The 24,523-nt window shown below is 39.6% G+C and overlaps 2 protein-coding genes across 11 annotated transcripts in view; both read left to right on the top strand.

The window, feature by feature from the left end:
• The window catches only part of Osbpl8 (oxysterol binding protein like 8), a 137,421-nt gene extending 125,560 nt beyond the window's left edge, over positions 1-11,861 (top strand). For 7 of the 10 annotated variants that reach the window (XM_059245543.1, XM_059245548.1, XM_059245547.1 and 4 more), the window contains 4 exons: positions 470-572; positions 4,154-4,259; positions 5,730-5,832; positions 7,779-11,861. In XM_059245543.1, the coding sequence (XP_059101526.1) occupies positions 470-572; positions 4,154-4,259; positions 5,730-5,832; positions 7,779-7,911 (445 nt within the window). In that variant the 3' untranslated portion in view covers positions 7,912-11,861. Of the gene's footprint in view, positions 1-469; positions 573-3,457; positions 3,528-4,153; positions 4,260-5,729; positions 5,833-7,778 lie in introns of those variants that run through there. The other 3 variants (XM_059245546.1, XM_059245545.1, XM_059245551.1) reach the window with 2 other exon arrangements.
• A 1,400-nt stretch (positions 11,862-13,261) lies between these two features.
• Positions 13,262-16,431, top strand: Bbs10 (Bardet-Biedl syndrome 10). The gene is made up of 2 exons (XM_059245282.1): positions 13,262-13,531; positions 13,889-16,431. Exons 1-2 carry the CDS (start codon positions 13,347-13,349, stop codon positions 15,831-15,833), a joined length of 2,130 nt encoding a protein of 709 aa, XP_059101265.1. The 5' UTR covers positions 13,262-13,346; the 3' UTR covers positions 15,834-16,431.
• Positions 16,432-24,523: the final 8,092 nt, after the last annotated feature.

Raw genomic sequence — 24,523 nt, 5'->3', positions numbered from 1 at the left:
AGAAAAGGGTATCAGGCCCTGGAACTGGAGAAATGGATGGTTGTGATCCACTGTGTGGGTGTTGGGACCCGAACTCTGGTTCTCTGCAAGAGCAGTAGGTGCTCTTAACCACTAAGCTACCTCTTCAACCCATAGTGTAATTTTTTATTTATTCTTTTATTTATTTATTTGAGACAGGGTCTCACTATGTAGCTCTAGCTGTTCTGGAACTTGCTATATAGAGACCAGGCTGGCCTCGAACTTAGAGTTCCACCCATGTGTGCCCAGTGCTGAGATTAAAGGTATGCACCATTATGCCTGGCTTCATAGTGTGGAATTTTAAACTACTTTACATTCTATCATAGTAGTTTTCCAAATAAGCTAAGAATCACAAGACTAGATATAGACAAATCTTAAGATTAGAACAGCCTTTATAATTACTTAATGAAATTAAGTTCTGTAGCTATTTCAATATCTTTTTTCTATTTAGTACCCGACCATGGGACCCACTTAATGATATGATACAATTTGAAAAGGATGGTGTTATCCAGACCAAAGTGAAACATCGCACTCCAATGGTATGTAACACAAAAGTAGGTAGGTCTGATGGGCTATGAATTTCCTTTGTCTTTTTTGTCTTTTTTTTTTTCTTGTTTTGTTTTGTTTGGTTTGTTTTTTCGAGACAGGGTTTCTCTGTGTAGCTTTGGAGCCTGTCCTAGAACTCGCTCTGTAGACCAAGCTGGCCTCAAACTCACAGAGATCCACCTGCCTCTGCCTGCTAAGTGCTGGGATTAAAGGCGTGCGCCACCACCACCACCTGAATCAAATCTGCTAAATCTTTAGTATCATGACATTTACATCTGAAATTTAAAAATTTAGGTTAGTAAAGTGACATCACAGGTAGCTTCAAGCTCTTGACACCCCAAACACCAAAAAAAGAAAAGAAAAGAGCAGAATCTACCAGAACTCTCCGAATATTGAAACATTTGCAGCAGTTAAGGAAGTGAAGGACCGACCAGAAGGGGCTTCCAAGCAGCAGGAAGACATCATCATGGTATTGTAGAAGTCCTTGCCTCGCCTCTTCCTCAGCACAGCTGCAGTCTTGTGAGGTCTGTGTTTCAGTGTAAGTCCCTGATGCCAGAAGGAACAGCAGACCTCACACGCGCTCACATGTATGCACATTCGAGGGCACACACGCAGGCACGTGCACACACGCCACCTCTCGGAGTACCTAGAGGGCACATGTGGAGGCAATCATTTCTGAGAGTGTCAGCAACAAGAAATTATACAAAATATGAGAGCTGAAAAGTACAGAAATGGGAAGACTGTGCTAGAGAGTCTAACAACAGATTTAAGTGGGTACAAGACAGAATCAGTTACGTAAGAGATAAAACTATTCAAATTATCCGGTATGAGAAAGAGAGGGAACAAATGGATGAAAAGTAAACAGACCCTTAGAGACCTGCAGGAGCACCCTCTGGTGGGTTGTATGAATTATGGAGTCCACAAGATCAGGGACAGAAATGGATGAAACATGCTTAATTAAAGGCTCCAGATGCCAGACAACACTGATGAATGACTCTGGCAGCATTGCAGGGTATAAAATGGACACACACACATTTGTGTGTCTGTATAGTGAGGAATTGCAAAAGGAAATTAAAAAAAAAGTTCAGTTTATAGTAGCATTCAGAAGAGTAAAATCCTGACAGTAAATGAAACTAAGATGTGGAAGGCTTGTGCAGTGAACACTGTAAAGCATTGCTAACGAACTTCAGTAAGACAGGAATAAGTGAAAAGATTGCCTGTTTTCTTAGGCTAGAAGAGTTCATGTTGGTGCCCCAAAATAGTGCTACCCCAAAACCATCTGTAGAAGTGGAAGAGCTGATCCCCAAATTCATATGGAATTGTGAGGGTCCCTGCATAGATAAAACAATCTCTGTTTGTTTGTTTTAGAGCAAAGTTGTAAGACATATTTTCCACATCAAAGTTTATCCCAAAGTCACAGTAATCAAAGCAGTCATTTTGATATAAAGACAGGCTTCATATATAGGCCAGTAGCATAAAATGAGTCCAGTTTAAACCCATAAAAGTTATGTGTGAGGGGCTGGACAAATGGCTCAGTAGTTAAGAACATTTAGTATTTTCCCAGAAGACCTGGGTTCCATTCCAAGCACCCAGCTGGCTGCTCCAACCATCTACAATTCTAGTTCCAGGGCTCTGCACTCTGTTCTGGCTGCCTCAGGTATTGCATGTATGTGTGGAGACACCCTCAAGTAAACACTCATACACATAAAATAAGTTTTCAAAAAAAGTTTGAAAATTATTGTAGACAATTATTTCTCCCACTCCTTGGAAAAATATTAGTCTCTTGAACAAATGGTACCGAGCCATAGCCACCTGACTTCTACTGTACAGAAAGTAACTTAGAATGGATCTATATATAAAATGAGAGGTAAGACTATAAAATTCTTAGAAAACAGTGTAAGTCATCATGACCTTGTCTTTGGAAATAGATTCTTAGTAAGACACTAAAAGCACTAATAGCAATAGCAACCAGAAAGTTAAACTATGGGCGATCGAGAGCTGGCTCAGCAGTTAAAAACACTTGCTGCTCTTGTAGAGGACCAACTCTCAGTTGTCCATAACTCCCACTTCAGGGGCTCTCATGCTCCCATGTGGCCTCTGCCAGCACCAGGCACACGTGTGGTCCATATATAGTTTCAGGAAAGCACCCACACACAAATAAACAAACAAATAAGTAAATCTTACTTAAACGTTTTTAAACATCAGATGATGCCATGAAGAAGGCAGAAAGACAAGTTACAGAATGAAAGAAACTATTTGCTAATCATTTATCTAACAACATTTAAATATCCAAAATATTTAAAGAATCCCTGACTTAATGAAAGACATCCTGGTTTTTAAAAAAAAGGCAAATGACTAGATTAAACATTTCTCCAAAGAAGATACACAAATGGCCAAAACCACATAAAAATGTTAATATTAGTATATGAACTGCAACTCAAAATCACAATTAGTTTGTCTCTTCCCACTTAATTTGTGATAAAAAATTAAAATAAGAAATAAAGTCTTGGTGAAGATCGGGGAAACCAGAGCCCAGTGCGTTGTTGATGGGCATGTAAAACTGCAGCCGGGGGGGGGGGGGGGGGGGTGGCGGGGGGGTACGGGACACGGTTTAGAAGGTCCTAAGAGAGTATAGAACACAAAATGACCACGTGACCCAGCTCTTCTGCTCTAAAAGAGGTGAAAATCAGAAGTGGAAATACGATGTGACAGTATTCATTGCAGGATATTCACAGTGGCCGGGAGAGAGCAGCAGGGCAGGATCCTTTGGCAGATAGGTGCATAAACAAAGCAGTCTGTCCATAGAAGGGGATGTTAATAAAATAAACATGTTATGAAATACTCCACCCCATGCTTCCACACGGACAAACTCTGAAGGACAAATGTTCTACAGTTTCCAAGCAGGCAAATTCCCAGAGTCAGAAAGTAGATTACAGGCTCCCAGCGACCTGAGGAAGAAGAGGGTGAGCAGTTACAGAATCTTGAAGATGGCTATAGTCAACATTGAGATGATTACTGCTGGCAGGTTGTATGTAGTAGTTTTTGAAATGGCAGAACTCTATCATATATACGTGCTATCACAATTTTAAATTGCAAAACTTTTGTTTGGATTTATTTTTTTCTGACAAGGTCTCACTATGTAATTCTGGTTAGCCTGGATCTCACTGTGTAGGCCATGCTGTTCTCAAATGCAGAAACTCACTTGCCTCTGCCTCTGCTGAGATTGGGGTGTAAAATGTTTTTAAATTATGTCCCACTGATATGGTGGAGACACATGAGACGTGCACTTCCTTCTAAATAGACTACGGATCACAGTGAGTCTTCATACATCTGTATGTATGAAGTCTGTATACCAGTCAGGAATGGGAGAGAAATTACTTCATATATTTCTTCTTTTTAGTCTCTGTGACCAGTTAAAATCCACTAAGACAGTGGAATGCTAAGTGCAGTGTGTCTTACTTGTTAAATTTCGTTAGATTGTGCTTTGATTACCAAGCATCACATCCATCAGTGGTTTTGAAAGTTGTACAGGTGGTTTAGTTACAGGATATAGTGCAAACTCACCTAATAGTAATAAGATTTATTTCAGGTTAGTGTTCCAAAAATGAAGCATAAACCAACAAGGCAACCGAAGAAAGTGGCGAAAGGCTATTCTTCCCCCGAGCCCGATCTCCAGGACTCATCTGGAAGTGAAGGTAAAGATATTTATCACACACAGACTGTTGACTGGGAGCACATTTTAAAGAAATCTTTTACTGTGCTGTTAGGTATATGTAAGTGGTTTTCAGATTAGCTCAAGAATGTGAGCGTTTGTATGGAGACAGGAGGTGGGTGTGATGCTGTTTCGGACTCTAGATGAGCTGACCCTGAGATAAAGGCGTGGGAATGAAGAAGGGCGGGATGCAGAGAAAAAAACGCTGCAGTAGCAACCCTTTGGCTTTTCCGTGAAACCCTGTTGATTAAATTCAAGAAGCAGATTTGAAGTTTTGAGTCAGTTCGTGTTTCAAAAGAGTTTCTCATTCCTAAATTAACTAGTAGTGTTTGGAAGATGCAGACAAGTGAGAATATAAATATGTAAACTCATGAACTACTAGATTAAATAGTGTCTTGACCAAGTCAGATACTGTGTGAACTGTCTCAAACTATATTGAGATACAATTAAGAAGGGATTAAGGTAATGTCTTAGACACTGTAGGAAACTGAAAAAGTAATTTTTAAAAATCTGCTTAAACTCATGTCTATGAGTTTACACTAAACTAGAGAGCCTAATTTACCTACAGAGGCAACACTAGAGTAATAAATAGTAAATATAAGGACACAGATGATAAGTGATGACGGGCTTACAAGAAAGGGGCTCAGTCTGGGTTGGGGAAGGTTCTTGGACGATCCCTGATGAGTTACTAGGCTGTCCAGTGACTTGCTACCCCAGGCCTGGGACATACCTGGGATAGCATCCTGAACTAAGCTGGCAGTACAGGGATGTGGGTGATAGCAGAAAGAGAATGCTACAGTGTTACTGTTATTTTACAACAGAGGAGACCCAACAGGACTGTGAACCTTAGAACTCATTAGCCTGCACAAGGTCACAGAGCTCATAGGATAGGTATGTGGAGTGGTACCTCATGTAGAGATATTTTTAGTTCTTTCATTGGCTTTCTTTTCAATACCCTGTATTTCCTGTAATGTGTCTGCTGCTGTTTATTGACCATTTGATGCCTTACAGCTGTGTGGACTTGGGGCAAGCCTATTAACCTTAGTTGAAGAAGAGAAACCTGGAGAGAGAGATCTGAGCACAGTTGGAAAGGGAATGAAGTTAACAGTAGCACGAGTTAAAAGGTGCTCACAGAGCTGAGTTCTTCAGATCTGTGCCAGCGGCTAGGGGGAGAAGAGACTTTTATTTTCCCAAAATTAATACAGATTTTAAATGAATTCTTTGTGCCTGTTTTAATGAATTTAAAAAATAAAACTGATTCCACAAGTAATTTGTAACTACTCTATGCAGTGTTCCAGTTTTGGTTTGATATGTTTGAGACTTTAAAAATGCAGAATATTTATTTTGTTAATCTGTAGGCCATTCAAACCAATGTGTAGAAAAATTTTTATTATACAAGTCATTAAATTCAGCTATAGATTGTGACTACAACTTCATTCTAAATGTCTTTTAGCTCAATCTGTAAAACCGAGTACACGAAGAAAGAAGGGGATAGACCTGGGAGACATTCAGAGTTCCATTGAATCTATAAAACAAACCCAGGAAGAGATTAAAAGGTAATATATTCTGACAGAGACCAGTTGTTTGTGTCCAGAGGAGTAAAGACACTGTTAAGGGAAATCATGCAAACTTTCCATTGTATGACACGGCTAAGGTTTAAAAACAGAGCCCTGGCCTCTGGTGCCTGAAGTCTGAAGCTTACAATTCCTCCCACACTGAAGTAGTAGGAGGTAGGGTTGTTTCTGAGAAAGCTGACAGACTTGCTTGTTCCTGCGGTCCCCTTTGTGTATGGCTAAGATGTAATTGTAATGTATCACTTCTTAACATAACTGAAATACTTGCTTAGCAGTGGGTAAATAGTCACTGCTCTGAGACCAGGACACACACACACACACACACACACACACACACACACACACACACACTACTTGATGATTTAGCACCTAACAGTTATTAACACTTAACAGAGGGTCCTAGAGGAAAGGTGTTTCCTTTCCTGTTTCATTACTGAGAATAGCGCTACATGAGCTTTAAAAATGTTTACTATTAAGCCTTCCTGCTTTTTATGCATGCATCACTCAGTGCTGGATGTAAGTTCGGGGTAATTAAACACGAACAGTCTTTCTCTCTTCTTGGAGCTGCAGTTTTATCTCCAGCCTCTTTGCTGTTCCCTGGACGTGTCCTGTCCCGTGCTTCTGTCGTATGAAGCTTCTCATGTCTACCATGCCGTGTGCGCATGCTCATGTTTGGACCATTGCCCATACTGCAGTTGGCTTCTCAGATTGCCCTTCTTTCCTTTATTCATCAAGAAAAGCTCTGGCCAGCACCTGTGATGGTGCACACCCTCAGTCACAGCGCTCAGGAGGCAGAGACAGGCCAGGGGTGATGGTGCACACCCTCAGTCACAGCACTCAGGAGGCAGAGACAGGCCAGGGGTGAAGGTGCACACCCTCAGTCACAGCACTCAGGAGGCAGAGACAGGCCAGGGGTGAAGGTGCACACCCTCAGTCACAGCACTCAGGAGGCAGAGACAGGCCAGGGGTGAAGGTGCACACCCTCAGTCACAGCACTCAGGGGGCAGAGACAGGCAAATCTCTAGCCTGCTCTAGGTAGAGTATTGCAGGGGATTGGGACGGGAGGGAGACACACTGTCTCAAAAAGAGACAGAAAAGAACATTTCTGCATATCCCTTAGGTTGCTTTCACATGTCACCTTCTTGCAGCCATGTGACCGTTTACCCTGCCTGCCCTCTACAGGAGCTGGCCTGACGTTCCCTCCGGCCTCCTTTGGAGCACCCTGCAGAGTTGCTCTTAGGTGTGCTGTTGGCCCCTCTGGACCGTGAGCTCCTTCAGAGCAGACAGCATGACCTCTTGGGTATCATCAGACCTTAATCAGGCCTTAAATTGGTGTCCACATTATATAATTTCAGTATATGTGTAAACCTACTTGGTTGTGTTTGCCGCCTGTTTTTCATAGCACAATTCCAAAAAAAAAGTAACGGTGATTGACTCATGAGTTGCTTTTAGCCAAAAACATTTAAGATGTCATGAAGAGACTAAATTCACATTTTTTTTTTTTTTTTTGTAGCATAAGAAGGCTATTGAGTATTCTTCAATTTGAGGTTGTTAGGAATTCTGTTGCATTTTTTCCTTTTGGAATTTTTACTCCACTCCTGTCTCTCAATTAAAGATAAAAGAAACTTAGTCAACTAAAGAGCAAATACCTTTCTTAAAACTACTGTGGTAGCAAAGATGATAATATATTTTTGTATTATTAAACTGTGATGATTCTCTTTAATATGCTGTAAAGTAAATACAGTGTACTTAAAAGCACATTAGCCTGAATTCTGGCATCTCAGATCTTGGTTAGAGTAGTAATTGATTGAGCTAGTTACTTGAGGTAATATAATTAGACACTTTGTGACAATATAATAATTATAATAATGATGTTTTGTACTAACATTTCTGAAAAATAATTATCAAGTTTGTTGTTTATTTTGTAGAAACATTATGGCTCTTCGAAATCATTTACTTTCAAGTACACCGGCTACAGATTATTTTCTGCAACAAAAAGACTACTTCGTCATTTTCCTTCTGATTTTGCTTCAAGTCATAATAAACTTCATGTTTAAGTAGAAGTTCTCAACAGTTGAATCACTGAACTGGAAAGATCAGATTTGGCCTGGGACCAGTGTTCAAATTGGTTTGCTCTGTATTAAAGCATCACAATCTTTCTAAATCCAACAAACAAAACTAGGAGATAAATGTAGAAGTGTCTGCTACTTTTCACGTCTCTATCCTTAAGCAGAAACAAGAGCTGTTCTGTTTGGTTGTTAAAATTGGCTATGTGTTAAGTGCCAGAACACTTGTGTGAGACTGTGCCTACATGTGAGTATAATAAATCCACATGTGTACACAAGAACTCTTAACTGACAGTAGTTTCTGTGTTCTGCCGTATGTTAGGAAATATTCTGATACCATTGTTCATAACAGAAATGCCATCAATCTTATAAATATATGTATAGTCAACTATTTTCTTCAGAAGACTGGCATACAACCTTTATTAAGGAATTACAGTGGAGAAATGATAGATAATAGATATATTATGACTAAGTCAATACATTATACTGTTAAAACCATCTCCAAGGTATCTAGCTCAGTTGTCTTAGAAACACCAAGAAAAAAGTGTGAGTGGTCAGAATTAATATATTGTGAGGAACAAGTAGAAAGTTTTTAATAGTTTACACAAGATTTTCTAACCCCTAGAACTTAATGTTACAGATGTAGGTATATCCGTAGTTATATATATATATATATCAATATTAAAGACTGGTCTGTAGCTACATGGATCTGTGTGTTACAGTCCCACCTTAAGCACTTGCTGACAAATGGTCAAATTTGTTTGCCATCCTTTCCTGGTTTTGTTAAGTCAGCTAGTCTAGGACATCGTCCAGATGTCGTCCAGATGTTAGTGTTTATAGGGTATGTGAAATCCTGATCATTTGGTGTTTCTTTATGGAAAACATCTTAGCATTCATTTTGACACTGGAGTGCTCAGTGAGTAAATAGAAGAGAAAAATTCTAATATTTTACTTTAGAAGCAAAAAAAAAAAAAAAAAAGGCAGTAAGAAAAGACTGCAGTGGCCTTTATTTTAAGAACATTAAAATCAACTTGCTTAAATGTGCAATAAGTTGAGCATTTGAGAATATGAAGTTAGGAAGTTTATCATCTCTTTCCATCGTCCTGTTTCCAGCCACAGTTCTGTACAAGTCCTTTTGTCCAGGCTCAGGCAGGTTTTGTTACTAAAGGTTTTTGCCTATTTCTTCAGTTTAATGTTTTGACTTTTTATTATTGTCAAAAAACACTTCTTTAAAAGGTTAATTAAGTTTTGGAACATGTCATAAAATTTAGATTCCTCCAAACTACAGGTTATAGAAAGTTTATACAGTAAAAAATTCAGAAAGAGCTGTTGGTCTGGCTCCACCTGCCCTCAGCTAAGGAGAGGCTGAGGTGCAAGTCAGTCAGCTGAGATGGAGCTGCAGTCAGCTCTGTGTGAGGACTGCAAAGCCAAGAGTTGACTGCTTCATTGCTGCAGCTGCTTATAACTATCTCCAGTACCTTCGGGTCCCACAAAAAGCCATTTCCCACCCGGTCGGTGTTAGCAAAATAGGGCTGTACTTCATAGGAAAATATTTTAAACTTTTAAACAGCATAAGCAAGGTGTACCTGTCTCCAGTATTTCATTATTATGGAGTTTGGGGTTATATTTCATATTTGTCAATATATTTTTTGTATTTCATATTCTACTACCAATATTTTGCTCAACTGCCTATTCATTGATGTGATATTTTGTAAATATTGTACAACTTGATCTTTATATGATTTTAAATTAGTATTAATTTATATTATATATAACTTAATTGGTTGATCACTAAAAGTTGTTTCATCGTTAAACCCTGAAATATTCAATTGTTGGTGACCTGCCTTAGGGCTCTGTCTTACTCCTTTGTATTGTCACATGTGGTCTGAACAGTGCTTTATTTGTATTGGTATCTGAGACTGGAAAGGTAGTTGTTTTGTTTTTTAATTTCACTTCAGAGCTAATGTTAATGGGTCCTTGCCCAAGGAGTCAGAAGCTAATGAACAGGGTGACTGTTTCTTACACACTGAAAGCTAATGTTCAATCAAATGTTTCTCTGATGCTTTTAGTTGTAGGAGTTTCTTTCTGTGAACTGAATACAAAACTCAGGAACTGGTGGATTCTTCTAGAAGTCCTTTGAACAGTGTAGAGTTGACCTTGAGTCTAGCCAGACTGTGTGACCTGACTTTGAACATTCTGATCTGAGGGTTATCTTTCTTCAGAAATGGCTTCATAATGTGTGTGAGTCACTCTTGCAAACTGTCTGAAAACTCCATGCAGTTGTGACACTATGACCAGTTTTCTTCATTTATCTAAAACCTTGTTTTCTCACATGAAAATTTAGATGAGTAGTAATAATTATTGACATGTTCATCTTTCAGTTGTTAAATGTCTTTAGTTGTCCCCCGTTTAGAGAGATGTTGCTGGTTAGGAAATACAGTCACAGGCATATGAGATGTTAGTGTGCTGCAGCAGTAGACATTTAACCAGTAGTTCTTATTGCTGCTTTTTTTGGTGTGTGTATGACTTAGAAAGGTACAGTGGTCATCTCTGTCACAGCTCAGTTGACAGCTGCATTCCATTGAACAGTTGGCCTCGTAAGATACAATCCTCATTTCCTATTTCATGCTTTTGTGCCTTTAAGGAGATACTTTTATTATTTCGTGTTACAAAATTATAGTGTGTTCCAAGTATTCGTGGGCTTATTTGTCACAAAAGGTCATTTCTCTGTGTCACTTTATTTCCTTTTCTATAGCTGAAGACGATGTAAACAGTCATGCTGTACTTTTATAAGGGTTTGTCTAGTTACCGATTTCAAATATATTCTTACTCAGACATCATCAAAGTAAACTTAATTCTGAGTATTGTAAACAGTGCCTTTTTGATGGAATTCACACTGTTTTGGGTGTCAACGCGTGCCATATTCACAGAACTTTGTGGAAGGCAGTTTTAACTTTTTGAAGAATATCTTCATCAAAATTTTAAAAAACAAATGTATAAAATTCCATCTTTTTCCGGTGTTTAGCATTTCTAGTCAGCAGTAAATAGTTTTGTTTTGCGTTTTTGTCTTATGTACAGGGATGATGGCATAAGATGAGCCATACATGAGCCTACAGGTTACTTTGAATTATGTTAAATATAAATAAAATATTCATGTTTATATCAAACTTTCCAATTTGACCTATAGGGGGGAACCTCCCATAATTCAATGAGTTTACATTTCAGCCTCTTCGTTATTTGACTACCTGTATAAAGAGATTCTTTAAAATGTAAACCTGCCACCGCTGCATAAGTTGGTTTCATTTTGTTACGTACTTTGTGGGTTTAGTATATCCACTTTTTGTTACAATTACAATACTATTTTGTTACAATTTTTAATTGAAGATGGACTGTTAAAATTGTACAGGACCAGGGTCTATTAATAAGATTAACATACTTAGTGAGAGCCACAGGAAAACCTTGACAAAAATGAATGTGTTTATACTTTATGAAGTATTTAGAGAAATTAGCCTCTTCATTTATCATGAAAGTTATTTTACTACCGTAATATTGAAATTCTTTATTTGAAAAAAATTGCCATGAAACATTTGAATGATGAGCCACAGACCTTCAGTTGGGTTTATATTCACCTTTTGGCATGTTAAATACACATTTAATTTTAAATACATCAGTTAATGGCTGTTTATGAAGTCAAGCACTACCACTGGTCAGTTTTGTATGATAGGCTATGAGTGTGTTGTTACCTGCAGTTTCAGTTCAATTCTCTTAAGGTGCACAGTAAATGTATAGATAGTCACAGGCGGTTTTGTAATGTATACATTTCTAATCTATTATTCCTAACCTGTCATGTTTGCAGAGAGAAAAGAATTTTTCTAATGATCTGTAAAATTATGTTAACTTCTACAAGTAGGTACTCTAAATAAACTTTTTTTAAAAGCAATCTGATCCAATGACTCCTGATATAATGTAGTAACTAAATTAATCTTCTCTCATTTTGCTTTGTTTGGGGGTGTGTATGCAAAAGGGACAGGCTTGACAGGGATTTAACCTAATCCCTAATGTATGTTTTTCTAGATAAGTGGAAATTATACATATTTCATACATTAAAAATGAGGCTCAGAGTTTCTAGATGACCTCAAGAACTAAACAGTAAGAATGAAAACATAATCTTTCTGAAAAGCTAAAAAACGTTTTGAATCATGTCTACACAGTGCACTCAAGTGTGCACTGTGTATTTAAATGTTTGAAATAACCCACTACTTAAGTCTATATTACGATAATGACAAGTGATAAATACAACCAGGAAAAAAAGCAGTACCATTGAACATTTAAATGTTGTCCCCTCTAGTTACCTGTTAGTGAGGAGTCCATACTGAGTAAACCTCAAATAAGCTCCAGGACAGTTTTACTCCTGATTTCCTCCTCCTTTCTCCCCATCCTAGTTTACCCCTCAGAATCCATTTGCTACTTCTAGAAATAACAGGAGAACCTACAATGTTCTGTCTTGCATGGGAATATGGATTAGGAAAAATCCTCAGTGTTAAACATCAGTGTGTATCTACAAGATCACTTTTTTGCTAATACTGACGTGTTTGATCTGCATTCTTACGGATATAACAGCCCAAGAGTTATGATCCGCCATAAGAATGTTGTAACAAATACTTCACTCTACTTGCTCCGTGTTAGAAACTGTACAAAGTATTTTCTAGTGTGGAACTTTTTTTCAGTGTATAATCTCCATTTTTTTTTTTTTTTTAAATGAGGAAAGCAGGGACCACATAAGTTATTTGCTGAATGTCACGGATGATTGACTGGAAGAACCACCTCAGCTATGAATTCAGAGCCCATGCTTTCCCTGAAGCCTGTGTTTTAATAGGGAACATTTCTGTTTGGGGGTTGTATCCAATACGCGAGGTTAATGTGTGTTGGATCGTATTATTAATCATCGGTGTGAATAAAGGGCAAACATCCATTTCTGCTGGAGTGGTCAAACTAGTTGGGTTTCTCAGATAGCAGAACGCAGGAAAGATAGCACACCCCAGCGGAAGTCAGCCTAAAAATGGCGGTGGCCAAGGTCTCCGCGTCCGTCCTGTATCCTAAAACCATCTGCATGAAGTTAAGGAGAGCAGTTGAGCTGGGCCCTGCAGGAGTAGGACTGGAAAGCACGCACGTCCCTTGGTCCCAGCCTTTCCCGGTGCAGACCTAGGGGGCGTGGCCAGGGACGCCTGCAGTCTCCGCCCCCGCCCGGCGGGCTCCACCCCACTGCAGAGCCCCGGGGCTCGCCCGCCCGCCGCGCGAGGCAATGGCCAATCCACGCCAGCCGTCCTGCTGCACTTCCGGCTTCTTCCCCGCCTCTTCCGTTTCCGTCCTCCGGCGGTCCTGGTCTCTCGCCCTCTGTGTGGCAGGAGCGGTTGCCAGGCTCCCGGGTCCATGGCGTCCCTGGGGTCCGTGACCGCGGTGCTGCGGGTGGCCGAGGCGCTGGAAACCATCGCCAGCCGCTGCGTGGGGCCCGAGGGCGGGCAAGTGTTGTGTACGAAGGCCACCGGCGAGGTGCTGCTCAGCCGGGATGGAGGCCGCCTCCTGGAGGCGCTGCACTTAGAGCATCCCTTAGCCAGGTACCTCGCGCCACCTGCCGTCCGCCAGGCCCGCAGGCTCCCTCCGCCTCCCATCCGGTCCTGAGGCCGTGGACCTGGAATAAAACCATCTTGTAAGACCAGTGTAGACATCAGGTTAGAGCGCCGCCCAAACGACTAGTCCTGGGTCCCAAACCTCATCAACTACCTAGAACAGTTCTCTTTTCCCACCCCCGGGATCTCAGAATAGAACAAAGTAGTATAGAAAAGTAAAAAGTCAAGATAAGTCTGTGTGTCAAAAAGACGATAGTCTTTATGTCTGTAGCAATGAAAGCATGAGTTTAACATGGCGCCAATGTAGAAAATCTGAGTTACTTTTTTTCCCTCCTCCCTATACAGGGTGATAGTGGCGTGTGTTTCCAGTCACCTTAAAAAAACAGGAGATGGTGCTAAAACATTTATTATTTTTCTTTGCCATTTGCTCAGAGGACTTCATGCAACCAGAGAAAAACAAAAAGATTCATTCACTTCTGCAAATATTCAGACCCATGAAAGGCACTGGAGAAACTGTTGTCAGTGGAAATCTGTTTCTCAGGCTCTATTGACATTTCAGACACAAATACTAGATTGTATTGTGGACCAGTACTTAAGCAGGCACTATTTGTCTGTCTTTTCTTCTTCTGCTAAAGGAAGAACACTGTGCAGGCACTCTTTAGAGTCACTCCTGGAGGCATACTTTTGTGGAAGAGTGGGAAGAAACAATCGCAGATTTATTTCACAGTTGATGTGTGACTACGTTTTCAAGTGTATGGCTTGTAAAAGGGGGATTGAAGTATTTGAGCTGGTGGACAACTGTTTTGTTGAGTTGAGTATCGGTGTGACAGGCCTCCCTGTTTCAGATTCTAGAATTGTGGATGGCCTTGTGCTGCACCGAGACTTTTCTGTGTATTGCCCAGCAGATGGTGATATGAGGATGGTGTTGGTAACAGAAATCCTCCAGCCTCTGTTCTCATCATCCGGATCAGAGTTTATTCTAAATTCAGAAGCACAGTTTCAGGCATCTCAGTGTTGGATCATGGAAAGGACGAAAGCAGTAATGAGCCATTTGCATAGTCAGAATATAAAACTGCTCCTGTCCAGTGTGAAGCAACCAGACCTGGTGATTTACTGTGCAAGATTAAATAGCATATCGGTGGTGGAGTGCTTGTCATCTGAAGAGGTTTCTCTTGTCCAGAGGATCACTGGTCTCCTTCCATGTGCTCTATCACAGGTCACCTCACAGTGTGAAATTTTCGATACTACTTTGGTGAAATTTTGTAAGCCCCTTATCCTTAGATCCAAAAGGTATGTTCATCTTGGCTTGGTTAGCACATGTGAGTTTATACCTCACTGTATGATCCTTTGTGGGCCAGTTTTGGGTCTTGTTCAACAACACGAGAGTGCTTTTCATGGAGCGTTTAAGATGCTTCGGCAGTTATTTTCTGACCTGGATCTAAATTACATTATACAAACCAAAGACCAGAGTGACCCAAGTCCTCTTACTTATAGCAATAGCAGAGAAAGTAATGGTAAGTATCAGGACACAAGAGTAAAAAGCCAAAATAAATTGGAAAACACTCAGACATATTTAAAAGTATATTCAAATTTGGTGGCTTCGGATACAGAATTAAAAACACATATGCCATGGTCGGCACACAAGGAGACGCCAGTAGATACATCTCAAAGAGATGAAACACGGAAGTGCTTGTCTCCAGAAAAAAACTGGGTAATTGATGACTCTGAACTGTTAACTGAGAATAATTCCACTGGAAATCCTACAGCAGAAGACACTAGAACAGACACTTCTTCTGAAAATGTACAGGTCACAAATAATCCTGGAAAAGGGTACACGTTGCCAGTGATATACAAGTCACTTGACACTTGTACCTCCCAGGGTTATTGTTCATCAACTATCCCAGCAGGCTGTGTTCTGCCAGTGGGTGGTAATTTTGAGATCTTGCTGCATTACTATCTTCTCAACTATGCCAAACAATGCCGGCAGTCAGGTGAAGCCCTGGTCAGTGTGTTAATAGCTAATGCACTTTTAGGCATCCCAAAAATCCTTTACAAGTCTAAGAAAGGAAAGGACAGCTTTCCACACCTGTATATGCGATCTCTGCATGCACTGCAAACCAATCAGCCCATGGTAAGTGGTCATTCAGGCTTGGAGCCAGTAGCTGGTAAGTACCAGTTACTAACTTCAGTTCTTCAGTGTTTGACGAAAATACTAACCATTGATTTAATAATCAATATTAAGAGACAACCTCAGAAGATCAGTGACCAAGATTCAGAAGATGAACTTTAACACTAGGTTTTTTTGTTGCTCAAACTTTGAGTCCGGGGCCAGGGAGAAGGCAATCCAGAGGACCTGTGGTCAATGCCCAGAGGTTACTGGCTGGAAGGAGAGGATGGAGTCCTGAGGCTTGTCCTGTGTCCTACACACACATTTCAGATGCACACACTACATGTTAGGAAAAAGCTTTATTCAACTCAAGCTAAAAATCAAAACGGGCTTCTGGCTAACTTTAAAGGCAATCCAGTATTTACCTTAAGTGCATTGAGTCCAAGACCATTCAGACACAAATATCAGCTCTAGGGAACAAAGACTTGGCTAAATACGTCTCTTTCCTGCGTTATATTATCTGTCTCAGGTCTGTGTTGTCTGTGTCTAAGGGAGCATGTCGCTATATTTCCCTTTTCTGTATTTTTTTTCCACTCCATTTCCTTGAACGTTCTGTATTTCATAGTCATGTGATCTACCAACCTGAAAGAGGCCTTCCGATGTTATCCCCTGTTGTTTATAAACATGAGTATGAAATTGTTATGTTTTATTTAAAATAGTTTTTCTGTGAGAAAAATTTGTAAAGCAGTAAATAAAGTCAAATTTTCTCTGTAAAAGCATATGAATTAATTTGTCATTTGGTTTGTTTATTTCTATTGAAAACAGCTGGTTGGGGGCTGGGGCGATGGTTCAGCTGGACAGCATTTGCCACCCAAGTCTGCCATCCTGAATTTAAAGGGGAGAACCAATTCCACAAAGCTGTCCTCAGGGCTCCGTGTGTATACTGTGGCACTTGCATGCACACAAAAAGGGTAAAGTTTCAAAATCTGCACCTTTGAATACCTGTTCAAAAATGACTTTGCGCTGTGAAAATTCACCTTTTATAATTAGAAGTTAATGCCAGAAAAGATGGGAAATTATACTTTTCATTTTCTCCTGGCTCCGAAAGCCCTGGAAGGATTTAATGCAGTTGCTAGTATTTCTTAGTTTGGGTGCATGGCCGGAATTCTATAGCAACAAACTGAACCATTGTGTATTGTACGTTGACAAGTGTTTGCATGTCACTTTAAGAGCTTCTGAGTGCAAACAGCACACTGTGTGTCAAGTCATGAATAAGAACAGTGTCTTCTACTTTTAGTGATTCTCTAACACCCCAAACAATGTTTTCTTTATGCCAAGTGTTTAAATGTGCTTGTTAAGTAACTGTTATCACACCGGTTCCCTTAAATACATATTTCTCGTTCATTCATTCAGTAAATCCTTACTATGCAAATACTCAGTTAGATGCTGGCTCTGCTGTGCTGTCAAGCAGTGCCTTCAGAGATTAATAGATAAACATTGGCTTGTAATTGAATTTAGAAAAAGTAGAACAAAAACACCTTTGTATTTGAAATGTTTCTGACTAGTAATGTGTTTGTAAGCTAGTAGGCTGGGAAGATGACTGGGAAACTGGCCTGCTGCACAGGCATGAGGAACCTGCCTCTGAATCCCCAGTACCTACCTAACAGCCAGGCTTGGCAGCATGCCTCTATACCCCCACACCTGGGGCATTGCCGGGAGTAGGCAGGCAGATCCCTGGAGCTCGCCTGCCAGCTAGTCCAGCCAATTGACAAGCTCTAGATTCAGTGAGACTCTCTCAAAATAACTGGTTCTGTAAGCCATGTTGATGCATGTGGTCCTTGTTTCCACGGGATAACATCTTGATGGCCAGGACCTCTTTGTCTCCTTAGGACCATGTTAAGGTATGTATTGTTGGTTTCCAATGTGAAGAATGTAAATTTCCAAGAATTGAAATATCAACTGAAACTAAGTTGACATCCAGAATGCTGCCATCTCAAACAAGTTGATGTCTTTGATCCTGTTGTGTCTGTTAAACATTTGGATGACCATGAGCAGACCTATCATGCTATTCCTATTACTGGTGGAAGCCATGTTGATGCCGGGTTCTTTCTTGCCAATGGATCTGATGTTGATATCTATCATCTGTCCTGCTATCTGTGACAATGTTGATGCGAGAGTTCTGTGTTGCCAACATGAAAAATGTTCCTTTCCCTGATCTAAACTATCATAGAAAACCATGTTGCTGTCCATTCTACATGCTGCCACCTGAAACCATGTGAATTTAATTGATCCCTGCTACCTCTGTTCACCATATGAATGTCCATGATCAGATTATAACGCTATTCCTACTACTTCTGGAAGCAATGTTGATACTCATGATCTCCTTACCACTAGATACTAGGTTGATTTCCATGATCTCTCCTGCTACCTGTGACCATGTTAATGTAAGTGTTGCTTGTTGCCAATGTGTAGAATGGTAATTCCCAAGATTTAACCAAGCAATGGTAACTAAGAAGATACACATAATTCATGCTGTCACCAGCAACCATGCTGCTGCCTCTGTTAACCCTGTAGATGTCTATCAATGGACTTCCCATGCATTCCTATTGGTTCTAAAGCCATGTTGATGCATGTGCTCCTTGTTTCCATGGGATAACATCTTGATGGCCATGACCTCTCCATCTCCTTAGGACCATCTTAAGGTAAGTATTATTTGTTTCCTATGTGAAAAGTGTAAGTTTCCAAGAATTGAAATATCAGCTGAAACTAAGGTGATATTGGAATGCATGCTGCCATCTCAAACAAGTTGATGTCATTGATCCCGGCTGCCTCTGTTAACCATGTTGATGTCTATGATCAGAACTTCCATGCTATTCCTATTGGTTCTGGAAGCCATGTTGATGCCCATCATACCACTTGTTACCACTGTGTAACATCTTGATATGGATGACCTGTCTGGACATTTGTAACTACATTAAGGTAAATGTTCTGTGTTACCACTGTGAACAATGTAAATTTGTAAGAATTAAACTACCATCTGAAACTAAGTTAATATCCATAGTTCATGCTGCTGCCTGCAGACAAGTTGATGCCAGTGTTCCCTGCAGCCTCTGTTAAGCATTTTGATATCCACGATCAGATAGTCCATGGTGTTCCTACTATTTCTGAGAGCATGTCAATGCCTGTGGTCCTTCTTACTCCTCGATATGAAGTTTATGCCCATCTTTCCTGCCATTGTGTTGCTAATGAGAAAAATGTCAATTTTCGAAATTTAATCTACAGTCTGAAAATAAGTTGATATCCATGATTCATGCTGCCACCTGAACCACGTTGATGTCATTGATCCCACATGCCTCTGTTAACCAAGTTGATGTCGAACATAGGACCTACCATGCTATTCCTACTATTTCTGGAAGCCATGTTGATGCCTGTGGTCCTTCCTACCACTGCATACGATGTTGATTTCCAACATCTCTCCTGCCCCTTGTGACCACATTAAAGTAAGTGTTCTGTGTTGCCAAAATGCAAAATGATGTTAATTTCCAAGATTTAACCCACCATCCAAAAGTAAGATGAAATCCATAATTCATGATGCCACCTGAAACCATGTTTGATCCCAAGTGCCTCTGTTAACCAAATGGATGTCCATTATCAGATGGACCTACTATGCTATTCTTACTATTTCTGGAAGCCTTGTTGATGCTTGTGGTCTTTCTTACCCATGGATATGACATTGATGTCCATCATCTCTTCTATCACCTGAGACCATGTTGATGCAAGAGTTCTGTGTTGCCATCGTGATGAATGTTAATTTCCCTGATCTTAGCTACCATCTGAACTATGTTGGTATCTATAGTACATGCTGCCACCTGTAACTCTGTTGATGTCACTGTTGCCTCCTTTTCCAAGTTGATGTCTATAGTAAGCCTTACCATGCTATTCCTATTGGTTTGAAGGTTATGTTGATGCCTTGTGGTACGTTTTGCTCTTGGATAAGATGCTGATGTTGATGGTCTGTCCTGCCACCCCAGACCATGCTGAGGTAAGTTTTCTGTGTTGCCAACATGAAGAATATTGATTTCCATGAGTTGACCTACAGTCTGAACCTAAGTTGATATCTGTAATTCATTCTGTCCCTGAACCATGTTGATATCACTGATCCTTGCTCCTTTGTTTATCATGTTGATTACCATGATCTGACCTCCCATGCTGTCCCTACTGCTTCTGGAAGCCGTGTTGATGCCTGTGGTCCTTGGTGCCCCTGGATATGATGTTGATGTCGATGTTCTGTCCTGACTCCTGAATCGATGCTGAGGTAAATGTTTTTGTTGCCAATGTGAAGTATGTTCTTCTCCTTGATCTAACCTACTATCCAAAACTAAGTTGTACGAGTACTGCTCATCTGAGCTTCCATGTGAGGAGAGCCACTAGAGCCTTGAAAATCTTAACAGAACATCCTCCTCCAAGAGCTACCAACTGCCGAGTGCTCTTCATGAGAGGCAGAGCATGAGAACACACTCCCCTATCAATGCCAAACTTCTGGATGGCTTGTTTTTATATGGGTATCTAGCTAACCACAGTTACTGTGGGTTCATAAGCGCAGTACCCATATTCTGTCCAGAAGAGAGCATATTAGGACACTCCTCATTTTCTGTCTCTTACGTTCGTGTTACTTCCGCCTTCTGTGCTGTCCCCTGAGACTTGGAGGGTGTGGGAAGTGGCATCCTTGTCCACTGGGGATTTTGCTTTTGCTGTCACTTAATTCTCTGCCCATTGGCAAATTGTGGGTCTGTGTAATGATGGTTGCCCACTTCAAAAAAGTTGTTTTTTGTTTGTTTTGTTTTGTTTTTACCAAGGTAGAGAACAATCTATGGGTATAAACAGAAATGTTTAGAGGGCAATTTTATAGCATCACTTCTGAGAAAAATTCCAATAGCAGGTTCTATCCTATGACCTATGAACTCCCCAGCCATGAGCCTTTGACTCTGGTTACAGTACCAAGCATGAAATTCCCTTATGTTGGGCAGGTCTCCAGTGCACTAAGAAAGCAGGTGGTTACATCATAATAGTGATGCAACCATAGCAACAGTGGGCAAATCTTGTCTGGCAAGTCAGTGTTAGAGCATGCAGTCCCCAGCACTGGTAAGTACATGGGTGCCTTTGATCCTCAATCCCATTCTGGCACTATGAAAGTGCACTACTAGCCAGCAGGAAGGTAGTTTTCTAGTAATTTTGAAATGGATTTCTCTGTGTCTTTAACTAAAGTGTGTGGCACCTTTATCATTAGGAGTTTATCATCAAGTTGTGGTGGGTAACCAAGGACAGTGGGAAAAATATTTGTTATTTTGTTTTGTTTTGTTGGGAGGGGGGGGTGTTTGAGATGGGGTTTCTCTGTGTAGCTTTGGAGCCTGTCCTGGAACTCAATTTGTAGACCAGGCTGGCTTCAAACTCAACAGAGTTCCACCTGGCTCTGCCTCCCAAGTGCTGGGGTTAAAGGCTGTTGAGGCCTCTTTGGCCAGTCCTTCAAGGTGAGATGTCTTCTTTCTTTTTTTTTTTTTTTTTTTGGTTTTTCGAGACAGGGTTTCTCTGTGTAGCTTTGCGCCTTTCCTGGAACTCACTTGGTAGCCCAGGCTGGCCTCGAACTCACAGAGATCCACCTGGCTCTGCCTCCCGAGTGCTGGGATTAAAGGCGTGCGCCACCACCGCCCGGCTGAGATGTCTTATTTCTTACATTGTGGTTTTCATTTAATAACCGTGTTTTGTGGGAGTGAAATTGTCGATGCATGCAAGATAATTATGTTTGAATTCTTTGTTTTAAGTTGTATTTGGAAATCACCTAAGATGTGAGTTCCCATAAAATATTTTTAGTGCATCCATAGTTTTTTTAAATCCATCATAATATTTGCTCTTCTCCCTCATTTTCTTGACCCTCATTAATCTTTTAACTCCCTTATACGTCTTTTTAGTTTCATATCCCAGGAATTTTACTCTCCTTCCAGTTATATTTTAATTGGATTATGACATCATAGGCTTTGATATAGGTTTCATCCACCCTTTCTTTGAGATCTCTCCATACCCCCAATTTAGTTAATATTTCTGTGTTCCCACCTACCTAAGTCTTTCCCATCACCGAAGTCTGACACTCTAATTTTTCCTAGAATTTCCCATACTCCCTCACTTAATGTACCCTCCTAAAGACCTCCTTTTGGCTTTCACTAGGTATCAGCAAAAAAACATGAATAATTGAACAGAAATGCAATAAAAATAAGTATTTCAAAGGTATCAAAGAACTGGCAAATGTGATACCAATAAATGTAAAATTACAAAATGCTCATTAGTAACCAAAGACATTAGAATTAAAACTATGAAATACAATTTGGAATTGAATTCCATAAGCTAATTTGAAAAATCTCTCATATAGAAGTTATTCTAAAAATAAGTACTGCCAATTATGTGGGAAGAGCATTTTATGTTTTTTATGAGTTTAGTTACTCTAATTAGTTTTGAATAATTTGGAATTACATCATGAAGATAAAATAATTGCTATCCTATGATGATGTGATCTAGGTGTTTCCACTAGAAGGAAATTTCATGTTCTTAAACCAAGATGAATGTACAAATATCCATCACATTGTAATAGAAAAATAAAAGTAATCAATGCTTTTCCAACAAAATTTTTGTTTTCTAACAAAATGAATAAAACATTTTAATGTATTTATGAAAAACATTACATAATTGTGAAAACAAAGCAATACTATATAGTTAGTATGAATATGTCTGTGTGTACTATAAAATCTTGAGCAGGAATATCTATCCACAGTTTTGAAATATACCTTCCTGCCCCTGCCACTTTGATTGACATAGCCCTATATTATCATGTTCCAAGAATGTTTCCTTCTTGCCTGTTTAGTACACTGCATTCTATATTTGCTAGTCTCAGTACTAGGATCCCAAAGTCTCCAACAAGCAACAATAGATTTCAGTTTAATGTGATTCCTACTTTCTACCTTGGCCTACATATCCTTGTTATGGGAACCACATTACCTCAAAACAGTATAGGGGTGAAGAAAGGAAAAAAAAATTCCAATGTAGGTCATTGGAAATGTTTGTGTGTGGAGCCTCTATAACTTTCACTAGATTGGAAGTATCTAGTTATTAAGAAATGCATCATCTTGTAATGACCATTGTATCAAGGTCTGTACAATTTTTAGAGGACTATTACTATAAATTCACCTGGCATTAACTTTCCATCTGATAGAATATTTTTATTCTTAGGTATGTTCCTTGTATCTCTGATCTCTCCAAGACCATTATCATGAAGTGGTGTTGGATTTTGTCTGCACCTTTTTTTTTAGCACATATTGAGATGATCATGTTTTTTTCTTTCAGTTTGTTTATATGTCGGATTACATTGACAGATTTTCATGTGCTGAACCATCCCTGCATCTCTGGGATGAAACCTATTTGATCATGGTGGGTGTTTTTTTTGTTGTTGTTGTTGGTGGTGGTGTTTTTTTTTTTTTTTAATGTGTTCCTGGATTTGTTTTGCCAGCATTTTATTGAGTATTTTTGTATCAATGTTCATGAGTGAGGTTGGTCTGTAATTCTCTTTCTTAGTTGCATCTTTGTGTGGTTTGGGTATCAGGGTAACTGTTGCCTTGTAAAAAGAGTTTTTCAATGTTCCTTCTGTTTCTGTTGTGTGGAACAATTTAAGGAGGATTGGTATTAGCTCTTCTTTGAAATTCTGGTAGAATTCTGCTGAATTGTCCTGGGCTTTTTTTGGTTGGGAGACTTTTAATGACTATTTCTATTTCCTTAGAGTTTATAGGTCTATTTAAATTGTTTATCTGGTCTTCATTTAATTTTGGTATGTGGTACCTATCCAGAAAGTCATCCATTTCTTGTAGCTCTTCCAATTTTGTAGAGTACAGGTTTTTGAAGTATGACCTGATAATTCTCTGGATTTCCTCATTATTGTTGTTGTGTCTCCCTTTTCATTTCCGATTTTGTTAATTTGGATATTCTCTCTCTGCCTTTTTGTTAGTTTGGATAAGGGTTTGTCTATCTTGTTGATTTTCTCAAAGAACCAACTCTTTATTTCATTGACTGTTTATAATGTTTTCTTTTTTCTATTTTATTGTCTTCAGCCCTCAATTTGATTATTTGCTGGCGTCTGTTTCTCCTGGGTGACTCTGCTTCTTCTTGTTCTAGAGCTTTCAGGTGTGCTGTTAAATCACTAGTGTGAGATTTCTCCAACTTCTTTATGTGGGCATTTAGTGCTATTAATTTCCCTCTTAGCACTGCTTTCATGGTGTCTCATAAGTTTGGCTATGTTGTACATTCACTTTCATTGAATTCTAGGAAGCCTTTAATTTCTTATTTCTTCCTTGACCAATGGTGATTCAATTGAGTATTATTCAGTTTCCATGCAATTGTAGGCTTTCTATAATTTTGTTGTTGTTGTTGAAATCTAGCTTTAAGCCTTGGTGGCCTGATAAAATACAGGAATTTATTCCATTTTTTGTTTTTGTATCTGTTGAGATTTGCTTTGTGACCGAGTATGTGATTGATTTTGAGACGGTTCCATGGGTGCTGAGAAGAAGGTATATTTTTCTTTGTTAGGGTCAAAAGTTCTGTAGATATCTCTTAAGTCCATTAAAGTCATAATATCTGTCAGATCCCTTATTTCTCTGTTAAGTTTCTGTCTGGCAGACCTGTCCATTGGTGAGAGTGGGGTGAAATATCACATTATAAGTGTATGGGCTTTGATGTGCTATTTAAGCTTTAGTATGTTTTCTTTTTCATATGTGGGTACCCTTGTATTTGGGGCATAAATGTTCAGAATTGAGACTTCATTCTGGTAGATTTTTACT

This window comes from Peromyscus eremicus, chromosome 18 (assembly GCF_949786415.1).
Source record: "Peromyscus eremicus chromosome 18, PerEre_H2_v1, whole genome shotgun sequence".
In the NCBI taxonomy this organism is placed as follows: domain Eukaryota; kingdom Metazoa; phylum Chordata; class Mammalia; order Rodentia; family Cricetidae; genus Peromyscus; species Peromyscus eremicus.
The sequence above is the reverse complement of the archived record's forward strand: the minus strand, read 5'-3'. Positions and strand labels throughout refer to the sequence as shown.